At 39.3% G+C, this 17,966-nt stretch overlaps 1 protein-coding gene across 1 annotated transcript; it reads left to right on the forward strand.

Annotated features, from left to right (window-relative positions):
* The first annotated feature begins 6,095 nt into the window (after positions 1-6,095).
* On the forward strand, positions 6,096-11,591 carry LOC142633961 (cationic amino acid transporter 1-like). The gene is made up of 2 exons (XM_075808226.1): positions 6,096-6,567; positions 10,196-11,591. The coding sequence occupies exons 1-2, from the start codon at positions 6,159-6,161 to the stop codon at positions 11,542-11,544; spliced, it is 1,758 nt and encodes a 585-aa protein (XP_075664341.1). The 5' UTR covers positions 6,096-6,158; the 3' UTR covers positions 11,545-11,591.
* The last annotated feature ends 6,375 nt before the right edge of the window (positions 11,592-17,966 follow it).

Here is a 17,966-nt window from a genome sequence, read left to right on the forward strand (position 1 = left end):
AGTGATCCTTTCCCATCCTTGGTAAGTGCCCTAAAACATATATCTCCCATACATGAATAATGAATTGGGAAATAATAAAAAATGATAAAATAAAATCGAGCCCATGGACTAACATAAGAAAATTTGATTCAACAGTTGTACAGAGAATTTAAAATGACTTAATAATTGGAGAAAAGCAACAAGAACAAATTGCAAATACTTATTTCTATTGAAAAATTAATACATCCACTTATGAAATATTAGGAGAATTTCAAATTTGCTAGTCCAAGAGAAAGGAATCTTGGTCACTATGAAATGACAATAGAGGATATGGACAACTATATTAGCCCAAAAAAGGATATAAAGATATGAATAACTCAACTTTAGAAGCTATTTGAAAATTCCAGCCAATTGCCAGAAAAAAGTAGAAATGAATGTCTCGAAAACAAAAAATTTACAGCCAAATACTTCAGTTGCCATCTTTCACATATGCGTTTTCTTTTGCAAACGTCTCCCACATGTTTGCCATCTTAATACATAAATAGACACAGATACGCAATTAAATAACTTTTAACCACAATAATGAAGCTCTATGGTATCCCTTCCCCCCCCCCCCCCCCCCCCCCGGGGGGTAATATATGTAAAGTCTTGACATGGAATCTCCTAAAGAATCTAGTAAGCATATAAATAACTAAGGATCACACTATTCTCATCTGATCTCGAAGTACATGCTTAAAGTTGAGCTTGAGGCTTGTATTTTCAGTGAAATAGTCTCAACTATTAATGAGCAAGCTTACCATTAATAAACCAATCTCTATGACTAAAATTTATCATAAGAAATCTCAAAATATCTTTATATAAATTTAATTCTCCCTCTTTCCCTCCAACCTTTGAGCTTTGCCAAAGCAAAGGTATAAACAAATTTCACAATAATTGATATTTTTTGACAAGTTGATAGTGCGACTATGAAGAGGGAAGATGCAGCAAAACCACAAACGCTATTAAGGACCAATTCATTATAGCTAGCAACATTATGCTTCCAACAATATTCATAATCAAAAGGACGTAAAGGAATAATGAAGTATGCGTAAGGATCTGCTCCCACATAGGTGGGAGCTCAGCTATACTGCATCTTAAGGTGCAGTACATTAGAACAAAATAAACAGTCAAGATTAAAACAAGAACTCTCTTGACTGATAACCGGTATTCATTAAAACAAAATAAACAGTCGAGATTAAAACTAGAAAAATCTATTGCTTAGATTTAAGAGGGTACCATACCCACACCCAAAAAAAAAAAAAAAAAAGGTACCATAGAATCACCATATTAACAAATGCCCTTAATAAAACTTATACACAAAGATTACAATCTTTAGATGCAATACATTAAGTTTTTCAATTAAATAATTCAAACATATTGATTGTTTTGAATTTAATTATTTTTTAAAGAAGATGACATTATTTTTATCTTACTGATCAATGTAACCAAGTGTTAGAATTTAATTAAAAAACCTAATGTAATCCACCTAAGGTATTATATCTAGGTTTTATCTAACCCCTAATTACAATGAGGATAAGCAATTTAAACCTAGACATATCCCCATTGGAAAAATTAAAACATGTCATTTAACAAGGCATCTACATCAATGCATGTATTTTCAGTTGGCATATTAATGAGTAATGTGTTGAGTTTATAAATCTCTACACTTAATGAGTTTGAGAAAAATTTCAAGCCCATTCAGTTAAAAAAAAAAAATCCTTTAAAAGAAAAAATCGTGGGTGAGATGGGTGCATGTGCCCATTGTCTCACTAACATGTGGGTCCTACTAATTTTAAGAAAAATAATCTTGTTTTCAAAGTAGCTTGCACAAATAGATTTTAATGGGATCTACATGTCAGTGAGACAATGAGCGCATGCACCTGTCTCACCCAAGATTTATTTTGTTTTAATGAATACCGGTTAATGTTATCAGTCAAGAGAGTTCTTGTTTTAATCTTGACTGTTTATTTTGTTCTAATGTATTGCACCTTAAGATGCAGTATAGCTGAGCTCCCACCCATATGGGAGTAGATCCTTACACATACTTCATTATTCCTTTTGTGGCCTTTTCATTATGAATATTGTTGGAAGCATAATGTTGCTAGCCATAATGGATTGGTCTTTAATATCGTTTGTAGTTTTACTTCATCTTCCCTCTTCATAGTCGTACTATCAATTGTCAAACAATATCAATTATTGTCAAATTTGTTTATACCTTTGCTTTGGCAAAGCTCAATGGTTGGAGGGAAGGAGGGAGAATTAAATTTATATAAAGATATTTTGAGATTTCTTATGATAAATTTTAGTCATAGAGATTGGTTTATTAATGGTAAGCTTGCTCATTAATAGTTGAGACTATTTCACTGAAAATACAAGCCTCAAGCTCAACTTTAAGCATGTACTTCGAGATCAGATGAGAAGGGAATAGTGTGATCCTTAGTTATTTATATGATTCTCTCTTACTAGATTCTTTAGGAGATTCCATGTCAAGACTTTACATATATTACCGGGGGGTGGGGAAGGGATACCATAGAGCTTCAGTTATTGTGGTTAAAAGTTATTTAATTGTGTATCTGTGTCTGTTTACGTATTAAGATGGCAAATAGGTGGGAGACGTTTGCAAAAGATGTTGGGGGAAAAAAATCCTAATCCCCTTGTGAATTTAAATTTATAGCTACCAAGCAATAATAATATTATGCAAACAAAAAATATTTCAGCAAGCACCACAAAAACACAACTATACAAGCACACCAAATCTTAAGTAAAAAACCCTCTGGTGTAGAGGGAAAAACCACGGGGAAGCTCCAAAAAATATTCACTATAAAATAAAGATTACAACTATCAAGTTTAGCATAAACTTGAGTCCACAATAAATTGAATATACAACAAATAAATCTCAAGGAGTAAATACAATCTCACCAGTCACCACAAAACCAGTAGCAAAATCTTTCTCTGAATACTCCAACTCTCTATATCTGTAGCACTCAAAAACTCCATGAGAACTCCACCAATTTATTTTTCTTTATGTGTAACTTGAGCAGAAAAAAATGTTTTTTTTTTTTTTTTTCACTCACACACTCTCACTGTATTTCTCTCTATCTCTCCATTCGAATTGCTCCTCCTAAAGCTCTCACTTGTGTTTTTCTCACAATGGCCGAATGGCTCTCTTGCTTCGGCTCTTCACTCAGTGTGTTTCTCACTCAAAATCACACGGCATGGCCGAATGGCCTTCTTTTCTTTTCCTTCTTTTCTCCTCAGCGTGTCTCACACACTTGCTCAGCTTTGCATTAAACCAAAAGCTGACTTTGGAAGCTTAAGCAAGGTCATTAATTGAACTTTGACAAGGCATGTGGGCTGGAATCCAAGGGTGTCACGTGCACCCAACAAAAGAAACCAATGCATATGTGAAAGATGGCAACTGAAGTATTTGGCTGTAAATTTTTTTGTTTTTGAGACTTTCCTTTCTACTTTTTTCGGTTAATTGGCTGAATTTTCATATAGCTTCTAAAGTTGAGTTGTTCGTAACTTTATATCCTTTTTTGGGCTAATATAGTTGTCCATATCCTCTACTGTCATTTCATAATGACCAAGATTCCTTTCTCTTGGACTAGCAAATTTGAAATTCTCCTAATATTTTATAAGTGGATGTATTAATTATTCAATAGAAATTAGGATTTGCAATTTGTTCTTGTTGCTTTTCTCTGATTTTTTAGTCATTTTAAATTCTCTGTACAACTGTTGAATCAAATTTTCTTATGTTAGTCCATAGGCTCGATTTTATTTTATTACTTCCCAATTCATTATTCATGTATGGGAGATATATGTTTTAGGGCACTTACCAAGGATAGGAAAGGATCACCCAATCTTCTCCAACTCTATTACCCCTCTCACTCTCTCTCTCTCTTGTATTCTCTTAAAGGTTACGGTAGTGGTGCCCGTTAGGCACACTTTTTTCTGACACTATGAATGCGTTTGGATAGGAGGGCTGCGTCAGTACTTTTTAGGATGAACAGTAATTTTTACACATTAAAAAATTATTTTTGTACAGTATTTTTAGTTTTCAGTTTTCAGTTTTCAGCCATAAATTCTATCCAAACGGACTCTATATTTATCTTTTTTTCACTTTATAATACTTTTTCAGTGTTGGTTGTGCTATTTTAGATTTTTTTAACTTTTTCTGCCAGACATTTTGTCTTTTCTGCCCTTAACCAGCACGCTTGGTGCTGGTTAACATTCTCCATTGTTAAATATCTGAAAAGGCCACGTACATCATAGAAATGACTTTGTTGAGACTAATTTAGTCATATAAACAATATTATTAATACAGTATTAATAATCAAATATTTAAATTTAACTGGAATCAAATTATAATAATAGGGTCCGTTTGGATAGAACTTATTGCTGAAAACTGAAAACTGAAAAAACTGTAGCAAAATAATTTTAAAATGTGTGAATAGTACCGCGGGACCCATTTTTAATGAAAAAATTGCTGAAAAGTGAATTTTGTAGGTCCGTGAACAGTGCACGAATGCACTGTTCACAGAAAATTGGGTCAACACTTGCGGCTGGAGGAAAAAAAAAAAAAAAAAAAAAAAAACAAAACGCGGACGCAGAAACGCCTATCCAAACTCCACCATAATATCGAATAAGAATACACGTAGATAAGTGTATTTATAATTCTAGCTAGAATTAATCGTGCCGTTTAGAGCTGATATCTAAAAAGATAGTGTTATTAATACCCTAGCTGTGTGCTCCAAAAAAGATTCATTAGAGCATTCACAGCAGTGGAGCTAAATAGCTATATTGCTATTTTAGCTCCACTCAAACCCCAAAAACCCACATGCAGCAGTGGAGGCAAAGCTAAAAAATTTTAGCTTTGCGCTACAGTGCTCATGTATCAATACATGAGCACTGTAGCTGAAAGTTATAAAAAAAAAAAATTTTTTTATTCGGGCACTGAAGCACTCTCTCCCATTTCACTCTCTCCTCTCCTCTCCATTTCCATTTCACACTCTGAAGCTCACCCACGTCGACGCCGATCAGCTGAGACCCACGCCGACGCCGATCAGCTGAGACCCACGCAAGCTCGCCGCCGATCAGACCCAGGCCGATTCAGCTCCACGCAAACTCGCCGCCGATCAGACCCACGCCGATTCAGCTCCACGCAAGCTCGCCGCCGATCAGACCCAGGCCGATTAGCTCCACGCAAGCTCGCCGCCGATCAGACCCAGGCCGATTAAGCTCCACGCAAGCTCGCCGCCGATCAGACCCAGGCCGATTAAGCTCCACGCAAGCTCGCCGCCGATCAGACCCACGCCGATTAAGCTCCACGCAAGCTCGCCGCCGATCAGACCCAGGCCGATTAGCTCCACGCAAGCTCGCCGCCGATCAGACCCAGGCCGGTCGCTCCACGCAAGCTCGCCGCCGATCGACCAGGCCGATTAAGCTGCACGCATGCTCGCCGCCGATCAGACCCTCGCCGATTCAGCTCCACGCAAGCTCGCCGCCGATCAGGCCCAGGCCGATGAGCTCCACGCAAGCTCGCCGCCGATCAGACCCAGGCCGATTCAGCTCCACGCAAGCTCGCCGCCGATCAGACCCATGCCGATTCAGCTCCACGCAAGCTCGCCGCCGATCAGACCCACGCCGACATTGTCCTCCTCACCGAAGCCCAGTTCTATGATTGATGATTTTTATTTTGTTTATAATTGGTGATTTTGTTTGGTCTGGGTTGAGGAAAAAGATTGGAGATTTCGGTTGTTTTTTTTTTTTTTTTTTTTGATGCTGTGGACTGGTGGTGGTGGTGGTGGTGGTGGTGGTTGTTGTGACTGTGGCTGATGGTAAAGGTGGTTGTGGTTGGTTGTATGAATATTTTTTGAGTTGTGGGATATATTATTTTATTGTAGGAAATATATTATTTTATTGTGTTGAAAGCTAAAATAGATGCACTGCTGCAGCATGTTTTGTAAAGTGTATAGGTAAAATAGATAAAGTAACTTTTTGTATAGCTAAATTGCTAAAATTTTAGATCCATTGATGTGGATGCTCTTATATCCCTTTCCTTTAATCTCTCTCTTTCTCTATCTATATTCTTGGGAAGCAAACAGAGAGTCAGAGAGAATAGTAGTGAGTTGACTCAGATGGGTGAATACGGAGGGGACGAAGGTGTTCGGAGAAGAGGGTGCTCGTGCACAAAAGAAAACTTTCTCCCCGAGGAATCGTTTCGGAGCTGGGGAAACTATGCGAGGGCGTTGAAGGAAACACCGCTTAGGCTGAAAGACCGAGTTCTGACTCGGTCGTTGGACCAGACGGAGCTAGTGGATGTGAAGGCACAGAGCCAGCACGAGATGAAGAAGACGCTGAATTGGTGGGACCTCATGTGGTTCGGCATAGGAGCTGTGATTGGAGCTGGTATCTTCGTCCTCACTGGGCTTGAGGCTCGAGAACATGCGGGACCTGCTGTTGTGTTGTCCTACGTCGTTTCGGGTGTCTCTGCTTTGCTTTCTGTCTTTTGCTACACCGAGTTCGCCGTTGAGATTCCGGTCGCAGGTACCAATAACATACTTATTATCTTTTCTTGTCTTTTTGTTAACTTTTTCTATAAAATTTTTGTAGTAATATATACACACACACAAGAAGTGCCGCCTACATTATAAATAAATTAACTTGTCATTCATTATAATTTTTTTTATTAATTTCTACTTGTTCTTAATAATATCTCTTTTATCATCAGATTAATACATCAATAAGTAAGATTGAAATTGATCTATTATAAAATCATAAAAAATTTTATTAGTTGAATTAATTGTAACTCACTTATTAGTTCTAATTTCAATCTATAACTTAAATTACATTTTTTTGTTTACTCTTAATATTTAATAACAATCTGTCACTTAAAATTTGTTACGAAAGTATTGTAAAAATGTTACGAAGATAATTAATATTCAATAACAATCTGCTATTTAAAATTTGTTACGAAAGTATTGTAAAAATGTCATGAAGATAGTAATTATATATATATACACACTTATGTTACTAGTTTATGATTATCTATCAAATTTTAATGGTCATTTAATAAGGCAGTTAACATATGCGATTGCCTTTTAAATATATGTATAATTGACTAATACGTAGGAAATTAGAGATTTGGTCATAGGACTTCGATTTTATTTGTTTAAGTCAAGGAGGGAGTATTTATTTTGATATGGTTAGGCTTTATCTGTACCCAGTTCAATGCTCCACGGATAGACCTTTATCTATTTATTTATTTTAAGGGGTATACACTGTCAAGTATTTGGAAGTGCATTATTTATTGATTTTTTTTTTAAAAACTTAAACGGATAAAAAGGAAATTCTCTCACAAATAATTATTAATGAAAAATGCTAATAGATGCTCTCAGAATAATGATTAATAATTTATTTAAAGAAAATTTTTATAAGAAAACGGAAAAAAAACCATTAAGGTTTTGATAGTTTTTTCCGTTTTTTATAAAAGTGATGTTAAAATTTTTTTAAAATAAATTGTTAATCATTATTTTAAGGCACCTGTTAATTTGACTCATTATTAATATAACTAATCCGGTGTACTTTTAATTATATTTATATGGCCTACTTAATAATTCATGTGATTTATTTTGACTTCATATAATATAATATAAGAGCCAAAAGACCAAATTGCCTCCACCATGGGCACTTTAAATAATATAATTCATGTGCCTTTCACTCATTTAATTAAAAAGTTTTAAGGATATACGCATAAATCCATTTGCACATAAATCCATTTGCATACAACAAACAAACCCAAAACGAAGTCCTTACTCAAGTTGTTTTAACGTTTAATGTCGCTTTGTCAAACAAAATCTCTCTCTCTCTCTCTCTCTCTCTCTCTCTCTCTCTCTCTCTCTAATTTGTATACTTTATAAAATATTAGTTTTAAGTTGTTTAAGTGAAAGCCAGCTCTAGAAATTGGTGGCTGTTTATATAATATTATATGGAGTTATGGACCATATTTGTTTTTGATAACAGAGTTATGGACCATATATTTTTTAATTCAGTCACCACTCAATATATTGTATTTAATCGCGTATAGTTATGAATATGCTTTTGGACAAAAGGTCCACTAGCTGATTTTGAAATCCTAATTTGTCTTTATAAAGTCCACACACAATTGGTATTTTCAATAGAACAGGAAGAAATCCATGCACATGCTCCTTACAACAAAAGTGCCTTTAATTACTGCCTTATTCTTTATTTTAAACCAGCTAGATTTTTGTTTCGATCGGCTCATGTGATTAAGTTCATTTTCTTAAAAGCTGGAGAAAAATTAATCTGCCGATACACCTTGATATTGATATAATAAAAATTAACAAGAAAAGAAGGATGTATCTTGAAAATAAAGCTGGCTTTTAGGTAAATAATTTATGTAAAGAGGATTGCTGTGATAAATACCAAAACAGAATAAGCTGCAATTTAGGTTTATTAATGGTAAAGTGGTGAAAATTGAAATGCTTGTGTCGGCAATCAAAACAAAAGAAGTAAAGAAAGAAATTAAAAAGCATTCAGCCATTTGATTGATAAAATCTGATAATTGATTACAAGAGAGTTACTATCAGTCTTAATATAATTTTAACTAAATTGATTCAAAAAATTCTACTTTTATTATTTTAGCTAATGCATTTTTTACAACAAATATATAAGCCTCAATACTCTATCACTATTTTATTAAAATATTATTATTTTTTCACTCAAATCATGTTTTTAAATTAAAAAATGGATAAAAATCATTTAAAATCTCAATAGATAAAAAAATCTAATCAAGTGATAATGATCAATTATTTGGCTTAGCCAAAAAAATAACGTTACATTATATTTTATTTATATATATTATAGTTTAATAATAGTTTTCTTCTTCAAAAAAAATAGTTTTCATTTCCTCAAAAAGAATAAAACAGTTTTCATAAATTATGATGTTATGTACTATAATATAATTATTATTTTAATAAGAATTAAAGATGAAAGATAACTTAGAGAAGTCATAACTGTGGGTGCGGCCACCTAGGGATTCTACTAATTGAAGAATTAAAGTTTATCCATAGACCTTTCTCAAAAAAAAAAAAAAAAGTTTCCCATAGACGTGTTCTATGTATCTTGGAAGTTGGACCAAAGGAGAGAGAGAGAGAGAGTTATAATAGTTTGACTTTTGCGTAAAACGTGTCTCGTCACATGTGGCGAGATAGTATTGCTCGCTTAATATTTTGTACTAACCTGATAAGATTGATTTGAGTTTTTTTAAGTCTTTAATTATATATTTGTTCCCATAAAAAAAAAAATTATATATTTGTTAAAATATTAAAATATGTCAATGCGTGTCATACTCTCATCCTAATAAAAAAACAAAATTTGGAAATGCATGCAAATAATATCTGCTTTGCTTCTGATCAATGCGGGAGTAAAATTAACAGGGGTCAACAATGACAGGCGGGATCATATATATCGATCGTGAGTAATTTCAGACTCGACTAGAGTCTAAAATTCCACGCTGGCCCATCTAATATGAATGTAATCTGTACTTTAATGATCTTATTGACTTTTTCTTCGTCACCTTTTCAATAGAAGCTTGGTACTTCTGACAATAAACTTATAATTATATGTAATGTTTGTATAATTGAAAAAAATTATATATATATATATATTAATATATGCATGTATACATATTTAAAGAGGGAGGAAAGAAAATGCTAGCTGTACAAACACATAATTCACATAAACCAGTTCCACTCATGACAATTTTGTTCATTACACATTCTTATCACTCAAAACATTGTATATATTTTAAAAAATTATTATACCTTATGTTTGTCTTTTTTTTTTTTTTATTTATAATAATTCTATAGTTATAATAATGAGAAATGATAGATTTGAACTGATTGAAAATACGAGTAGATTTAGTTGAACTTAACATCTCTTGTCTTATTTGAATGTGCAAAAAATAAACAAAGAAATATATACAAATAATTTTGATTTATTACGTACTTTCCTGATACTGGAAACTTTTTTTTTTTTTTTTTTCCTTGTTAATTCATGACAGCATCCTTTACCTTGACTGGCACAGTCGAATAAAATTTATGTTACTGAAATACGTATGGCTAATTAAGCTAACAAGATGCTTTCCTTTCAGGTGGATCATTTGCCTATTTAAGGGTAGAGCTGGGTGATTTCATGGCCTTCATTGCTGCCGGAAACATCCTACTCGAGTATGTGATTGGTGGAGCAGCCGTTGCCCGTTCTTGGACATCCTACTTTGCCACACTCTTGAACCACCAGCCAAATGATTTCCGCATTGTAGCCCATAGTTTTTCACCAAACTACAGATACCTCGACCCCATTGCCATTGTTGTCTTGGCTATCATTTGTGTTATGGCTGTTATGAGCACAAAGGGCTCCTCGCGATTCAATTACATTGCCTCCATCTTCCATATTGCTGTCATTATCTTCATCATCATTGGAGGCTTCATAAAAGCTGACACCAAAAATTACAGTGATTTTGCACCATTTGGCGCCCGTGGCATCTTTCAAGCATCAGCAGTGCTTTTCTTTGCTTATGTTGGATTTGATGCTGTCTCAACCATGGCTGAGGAAACAAAGAATCCCGGTCGGGACATTCCTATTGGTCTTGTTGGCTCAATGGTGATTACTACATTGGCATATTGTTTACTAGCCGTGACACTATGCCTAATGCAACCATACACAGATATTGATAAAGATGCACCATTTTCTGTGGCATTTGAAGCCGTAGGTTGGGGATGGGCTAAGTACATAGTTGCTGCTGGTGCATTGAAGGGCATGACAACAGTTTTGCTTGTGTCAGCCGTGGGTCAAGCTCGATATCTCACACATATTGCACGTACACACATGTTGCCCCCGTGGCTCGCCATTGTGAATGAGAAAACTGGGACTCCTGTCAATGCCACAGTGGTAATGCTTGCAGCCACTGCAGTATTTGCCTTCTTCTCATCGCTTGACATTCTCTCAAACTTGCTCTCAATCTCTACACTGTTTATCTTCATGCTTGTGGCTATTGGCCTTCTTGTGCGTCGATACTATGTTAGTGGGGTGACAACAACAGCAAACCGTATCAAATTCATTGTGTTTCTTGCCCTTATTCTTGGATCTTCAATTGCCACTTCTCTTTATTGGGCCATATCTACAAATGGTTGGATTGGGTACACAGTAACTGGACCAATTTGGCTCTTGTCAACTATTGGGCTTTGGCTTTTTGTTCCACAGGCTAGGGAACCAAAAATTTGGGGTGTACCATTGGTACCATGGCTGCCATCACTATCAATTGCCATTAACATTTTCCTTCTTGGGTCTATAGATAGAGCATCGTTCGAAAGGTTCGGGTTATGGACTCTAATAATCTTGGTTTACTATTTCCTTTTTGGATTGCATGCGTCCTATGACACAGCCAAGGAAGCTAGCAGTGCCAAACAGATGAAAAATGTTGAAGAGGGGGCCGTGAATTAGAGAAGTTAATAAGAAATGTGTGATGCGTATTGATGATGCCGAAAATATCACCAGTGAGTTCCAAGCACTCCTCAAACGAAAGCAACACCTGCAAAAGTAAAACGAAGAACCTAGAAGAGAGCACCGGTGTGGTGTCGGCCGAATACCCTCCGAAGGTCAAGTTAGAATCTTGTTCCTTTAACCCTAGAGTGCTAGAGTTAAGAATATTATGCGTACCTCCATACCTAGGGTTTCTGAGGTATTTATATTGAGTAGAATTACCTTTCTTTAAGGATGCAACTTCCTTCTCAAGTTCCTTTCCATATAGGAGTCTTCCCAAACGTGTGTCGCAAGAGGTCTAAGCGTATGCGTTTGCGTGGGGATAAAGCAAAAGGCTTATCTGAAATATATCAAACGACATGCCACGTGGCATCCATAATTAATTTATACAAGACGGACATTCAAAGAACACCCAACCGTCATAGCCTGGGTCAATGATAGTGTCGATCCGTCCAACGTCTCCGTACCATTTTTATCCCCTTCAGTTGCCCCCTTCAGTCCTTGGATCCGTCCTTACAACCTGACTGATCCATGGAATGACTGTATACAATGTATTAGATGGGAACGGGCTTAGTATACCATGACGGATGACACGTGGCCTGTATTTCTGACGAAGAGCACGTGGCCCTCGTGGATTGGCTATTTCCCAAATTGAAGGCGTCGCTCGTATTCCGTGCCCTTTGCTCTATAAAAGGCCAGATATTCCTCCCTTCATTTCTTCTTCTTGTCAAAAACTTGTGAGCAGAGCGCAGCCGTCACAACTACAGTGCCTTCCTGTCGTTCAGCAAATTCGGTATGTATTCCAAACCTTTCTCCGTCTTTCTTTGAATTTCATTGTTTAAAGTATATGCACTTTCTTTAGAACCGTCGGTGTCTTAGGTTATACCGTCATAAATGTAGGTAATGTCTAGTGCGTCAAGTAACCAGTCGTTTGTCCGCGAGGGGGCGGGCTACGATGAAAATTTTCCGTCAGGTCCAAGAGATCCTGACACTTCAAGTGAAGAGAGGGATCCGTCAAGTACCTCTTCTTCCCTTGATGGTGGTCTAGAGACGGAGAGTTCGTAATCGTCCGAGGAGTAGCTTGGACGGTGTGGATCCTCCCGTCCAATCGGAATTGGCCCAGATGGCCTTAGGGGAGTTCGTCATGCTGCCTCTCTGGACGGTAAACGATTTTAGATCGTCCATGACCGAATCTCAACTCAACACACTTAGGACAAAGTACCAAATACCAGACAACATCCGTCTACGTCTTCCCAACAAGTCCGAGAAATGCTACTACAAGGGGTAGACGGTGTTGGGATCTACGAGCAAGCTTTAAAGGCGGGGCTCGCATTTCCCTTGAGTTCTCTTCACCGTCGACTTCTTCAATACCTTGGACTATCCGTCACCCAAATCTCCCCAAATGCCTGGAGAGTGTTCATTGGGGTTGAGGTTTTGTATGGGGCGATGTCTGAAGGTGCCCGAAGGTTGACGGTGGAAGAATTTTTCCATTGTTACCGTCCAACAGAGATCGTCAAGTCCAAGGGGATGTATAGCTTTGTAGCTAGAAGTCCCCTTATCGAGGCTCGTCAGTGACACTCCGCACTCTAAATAGAGACTTGGAAGAGTCGTTACTTCTTTTTAGAAGGGGACGAATGGATGTGCCGTCCAGGAGATGTATCTAACATGCCCGTCGACACAACATGGGGCATAATGCCTCCGTCGGGTATGTGTACCCCTTTTTGCTTCCGTCCAATCTTTAAAGTCAATTTAATTTATTTTCTAAGTCTAACCGTCCTTTATTGCAGCTCGGACCGTCCTCAGGGTTGACTCTGGAGCAGTGGAGTTTTTTGGAGAGAATTTTTAACAAGACAAAACCTCAGGAAAGAACTTAGGCTCAACTCGTCACGCTTGATACTCTGAATTGGTATTGTGACGGACCCGAACCATCATCCGCTGCCCGTCAATACGATAACAGAGTTCGAAAACGTAAGTTCGTCAAAACTATACCCGTCTTTCATTTTTTTTTCTTTTGCTTTACTTTACCTTTCCTCTCTCATCCGTCTTTGATTTGCAGAAAATGGACGCCGTGAGGAGAGCCCTTATTAAATGAAGAAGGAAGCAAAGAAAAACAGGACGGGGTCAAGCAAAGGGGACGACCCATACGGTACCGTCAAAACGAATCCAACATGAGAAGGCGGACCGTCCTCCGAAGAAACAAAGGACTACCGTTGAATCCGTCGTGGCCTTACAAGCCGAGAAAACTCCCGTCAAACACGGGAAAGGCAAAGGTTTAATGAAGGGTCCAACACCTTCGGGGAGAAACCACCCGTCCTCTTCCGAGAAGACTCGAGCTATGCTCTCGAGAAGATGTCGTCCATGCTGACTGCTGACGACTACGCAGACCTTGGAAACCACTCGACGGAAGCGATGGGTGAAACAGGACTCTTCACCCTTGCTCAGGTAATTTTGGATCCGTCTACTATTGTTGCTAAGTTACTTTATGCCCGTCATTATCTTGACATCGTTCTTCTTTTGTTTCCAGGCTATGGTGATGATGAAGGGGCTTTTTGGCCGTTGCCTTAACCACGAGACATCCATGGACCCCGAGACGAAAAACAAGACGATGGAGGAGGAGTTACATGAGCTGAAGACCTATAAGATTAACATGGACAGAAAGCTCAAGTGCTCGGAGCAAGTTAGAGGCGAAGTGGAGAAAGAGAATGGGCATCTACGTGAACTTTTGAATAATAAAGATAAGCAGCTGACGGAGACGATGTCGAAGCTTGACAATGCCAAGGAGATAGCCGTCCAAGAATACCGTGATTCTGAGAATCTTATAACGGAGCTCGGAAACTCCTTTGCAGACGGGTTCGACGACGCTATCCGTCAGGTTAAGTCGTCGTACCCTGAGTTGGACTTATCTCACATCAACATTGATGCTCAAGGGCAAACAATCGCGCAATCCGTCCAGTCAGAGAGTACAGATGAAGTGTTGGCCGTCACTGCTCCAGCCGATGAAGGTGAAGTTCAACCTCCTACTCAGCAAGACGACGGTCCATTGGACGGGAACTCATCTCCGAAGAACGAATAGAACACTTTCGCTTTTGTAAAAATTTATCACTGTTTAGTGAACTTTTTGTTTGAACCGTCATTTGTAATTTTTAAACTTGACTTATCAAACCTTAAATGGTATGTTGCTTGCTTATTATCCGTCATATATTCAGATAACCCGTCCATTTTAACTAACCGTCCACTTTATGAACTCGATTTTCCAATCTTTTTGTGGTCTGCCTTATTTTATGAAGTTGTAATATGGGTGATCCGTCCACTATATGGACTTGTAGGCTCTTCACCCTTTGGGTGATCCGTCCACTATGTGGACTTGTAGGTTCTTCACCCTTTGGGTGATCCGTCCACTATGTGGACTTGTAGGTTCTTCACCCTTTGGGTGATCCGTCCACTATGTGGACTCGTAGATTTTCTTCGGTTTTGATTGACCGTCCACTTTTGGATTTGTAGATTTTCATCAGCATGCATTTATTTAAAAAATTCCTCCCATAAGTTCAATAAACCAAATTGTTCATGAAAAAGAAAAGCTGTCTAAAGAGTAAAAACTACAACTGTCTAAAACTAAACTGAAAAGTAAGGCAGCCTAGGTATTGTGACTGCTGCACTATTGGTAGTACTTCTTCAGGTGCTCCGTGTTCCAGGGATGGCTCAACTTCTTTCCGTCTAATGTCTCCAAGTAATACGTTCCCTTCCTGCGCCATGAAATGATTCTTACGTGCCTTCCCAGTTGGGACTCCGCCTTTCCCGAGGGATGCATCTTTCGTAGCGCCAAGCACTTTTCGTAACACTAGATCTCCGACTTTGAAGTCCCTGCCGAACCTTAGAATTGTAGTGTTTTGCCATCATGTCCTGTACCGCGCGCCGGTCTTGAGCCGCCGTTGCCCTCGACTTCGTCAACAAGGTCAAGCTCTAGACGTAATGCTTCAGCATTCTCATTCTCGTCATAGCTTTCCATGCGGTAGCTCGTCAAACCTACTTCCGCCCGGTATGAGGGCTTCAGCACCAAACGCCAATCGAAACGGTGTTTCTCCCGTTGGCGTTCTTGCCGTCGTTCCGTACGCCCATAAGACACTTGGTAACTCGTCCGGCCATATGCCCTTTGCCCCCTCGAGCCGGGTCTTGATGATCTTTAACAAGGACCGGTTCGTGACTTCAACTTGTCCATTAGCTCGTGGATGAGCGGGTGACGAATAGTGATTCTTGATTCTAGCCGAGAACAAAAGTCTCGGAACGCATCGTTGTCGAATTGCTTCCCATTGTCCGACACGAGTACTCTCGGATCCCATATCGGCAGATAATATTTCTCCATACAAAGTTGCGAATATTTTTCTCCGTGATTGTAGCAAGAGCTTCTGCTTCCACCCATTTGGTGAAGTAGTCGATTCCTACTACCAGGAACTTCGCTTGTCTTGCTCGCCATTGGAAATGGATCCATGATGTCCAATCCCCATTGTGCGAACGGCCATGGGGCCGTCATGGGTGTGAGTTCCTCTCGTTGGCTGCCTAATAAGATTGCCGAACCGTTGACACTTATCGCAGCTCTCACGTAAATATGGGCATCCTTCTCGCATTGTCGGCCAATAATACCCAAACTTCCGAGTAGCTTGTGTACCGAGACCTCGATCCCCGAGTGGTTTCCACAAATCCCTTCATGAACTTCCCTCATTACATAATCTGCTTCGTCATGGCCTAGGCATCTTAGATATGGTCGGGAGAATCCTCTTTTGTAGAGGATGCCTTTGATTAGTATGAATCGGGAGCCTCTAACCTTCAGTTCCTAGCTTCTTCCTTCCCGTCTGGAAGCTTCCCGTCCTTGAGGTATGTCACAATTGGAATCGTCCAATCGTCTTCTGGTTAACTCCGCACTCCGAACGTTATCTAGCAACGACGAATATTGGACAAAGGATAATACCGTTCGGGATAACCATAGGTTCGGCCGAAGCGAGCCTTTGCAAGTCGATCCGCTTCTTGGTTCTCTTCTCGGATTTGAGTTATTGTGAATTGGAGGTCATTAGTTCGACCCTTCACTTCTCCGAGGTACTTTCTCATTCGTTCACTCCTGCAATCATAACTCCCATTAACTTGGCTAGCTACGATTTGGGAATCGGAGTATACCACTGCCTTCCTGGCCCCAGCCGCTATTGCAAGCTCCAATCCCGCCATCAGGGCCTCATACTCCGCTTCATTATTCGTAGTAGGGAACTCCAGACGGATCATACATTCAATCTTATCTCCTTCTGGGGTATGGAGTACAACTCCGACTCCTCCCGCATGCTTATTGGAGGATCCGTCTGTGTGAATTCTCCATGTGGGCTCCTCTGCTGCCCCCTGCTCCTCATGTGTAGTGAACTCCGCAATAAAGTCCGCCAATATTTGTCCTTTCACGACTGTTCGTGGCCGGTATTGGATATCGTACTCGCTCAGCTCGATTGCCCACAAGGCCATCCGTCCAGCGGCTTCAGGATTGTTCATTGCTCTCCGCAATGGTTGATCCGTCAGGACTATTATTGCGTGTGCTTGAAAATACGGTTTCAGTTTTCGGGCTGCAGTTACAAGCGCGAAGGCGAGTTTTTCCATCCGTGGGTACCTTCCTCGCGCCTCGTAGCGCCCGGCTTACAAAGTAGACGGGCTTCGGACCTTCCTTTCTTCTCTAATGTGAGACGCTCTTACCGCTTCCGATGAGACAGCCAGGTACAGGAATAATTCCTCCCTTGGCGTAGACGGGCTTAGCAACGGTGGGGCACAGAGATATGCCTTCAACTCTTCAAATGCTCTTTGGCATTCGTCCGTCCATTCAAAAGATCTCCTTAGCGTCCTAAAGAAAGGGAGACACTTGTCTGTTGCTCTTGATACAAACCTATTCAAGGTCGCTATCTTCCCTGCGAGGCTTTGCACTTCCTTCACCGTCCTTGGAGGAGCTAGATCCATTATTGCTTTTACTTTCTCGGGGTTGACCTCGATGCCCCGCCGGGACACCATGAACCCTAAGAACTTTCCAGTTACTCCGAATGTGCATTTGCTTGGGTTCAGCTTCATTTTGTACGTTCGAATAGAGTCGAAAGTCTACCGTATGTCCCCCAGATGATCCGACGCTTTTACGCTTTTTACCAACATGTCATCTACGTAGACTTGGACGTTCGGCCAATCTGGTGCTCGAACATCTTGTTCATTAATCTTTGGTATGTGGCTCCCGCATTCCCGAGCCCGAATGGCATCACCTTATAGCAAAAAAGCCCTTGACTCGTCACGAATGATGTCTTCTCTTGATCTGTCTTCTCCAACTTAATCTGGTTGTACCCCGAGAAGGCGTCCATGAAGCTCAACAACTCATG

The sequence above is a fragment of the Castanea sativa genome, chromosome 5 (genome assembly GCF_040712315.1).
Source record: "Castanea sativa cultivar Marrone di Chiusa Pesio chromosome 5, ASM4071231v1".
Classification (NCBI taxonomy): Eukaryota; Viridiplantae; Streptophyta; class Magnoliopsida; order Fagales; family Fagaceae; genus Castanea; species Castanea sativa.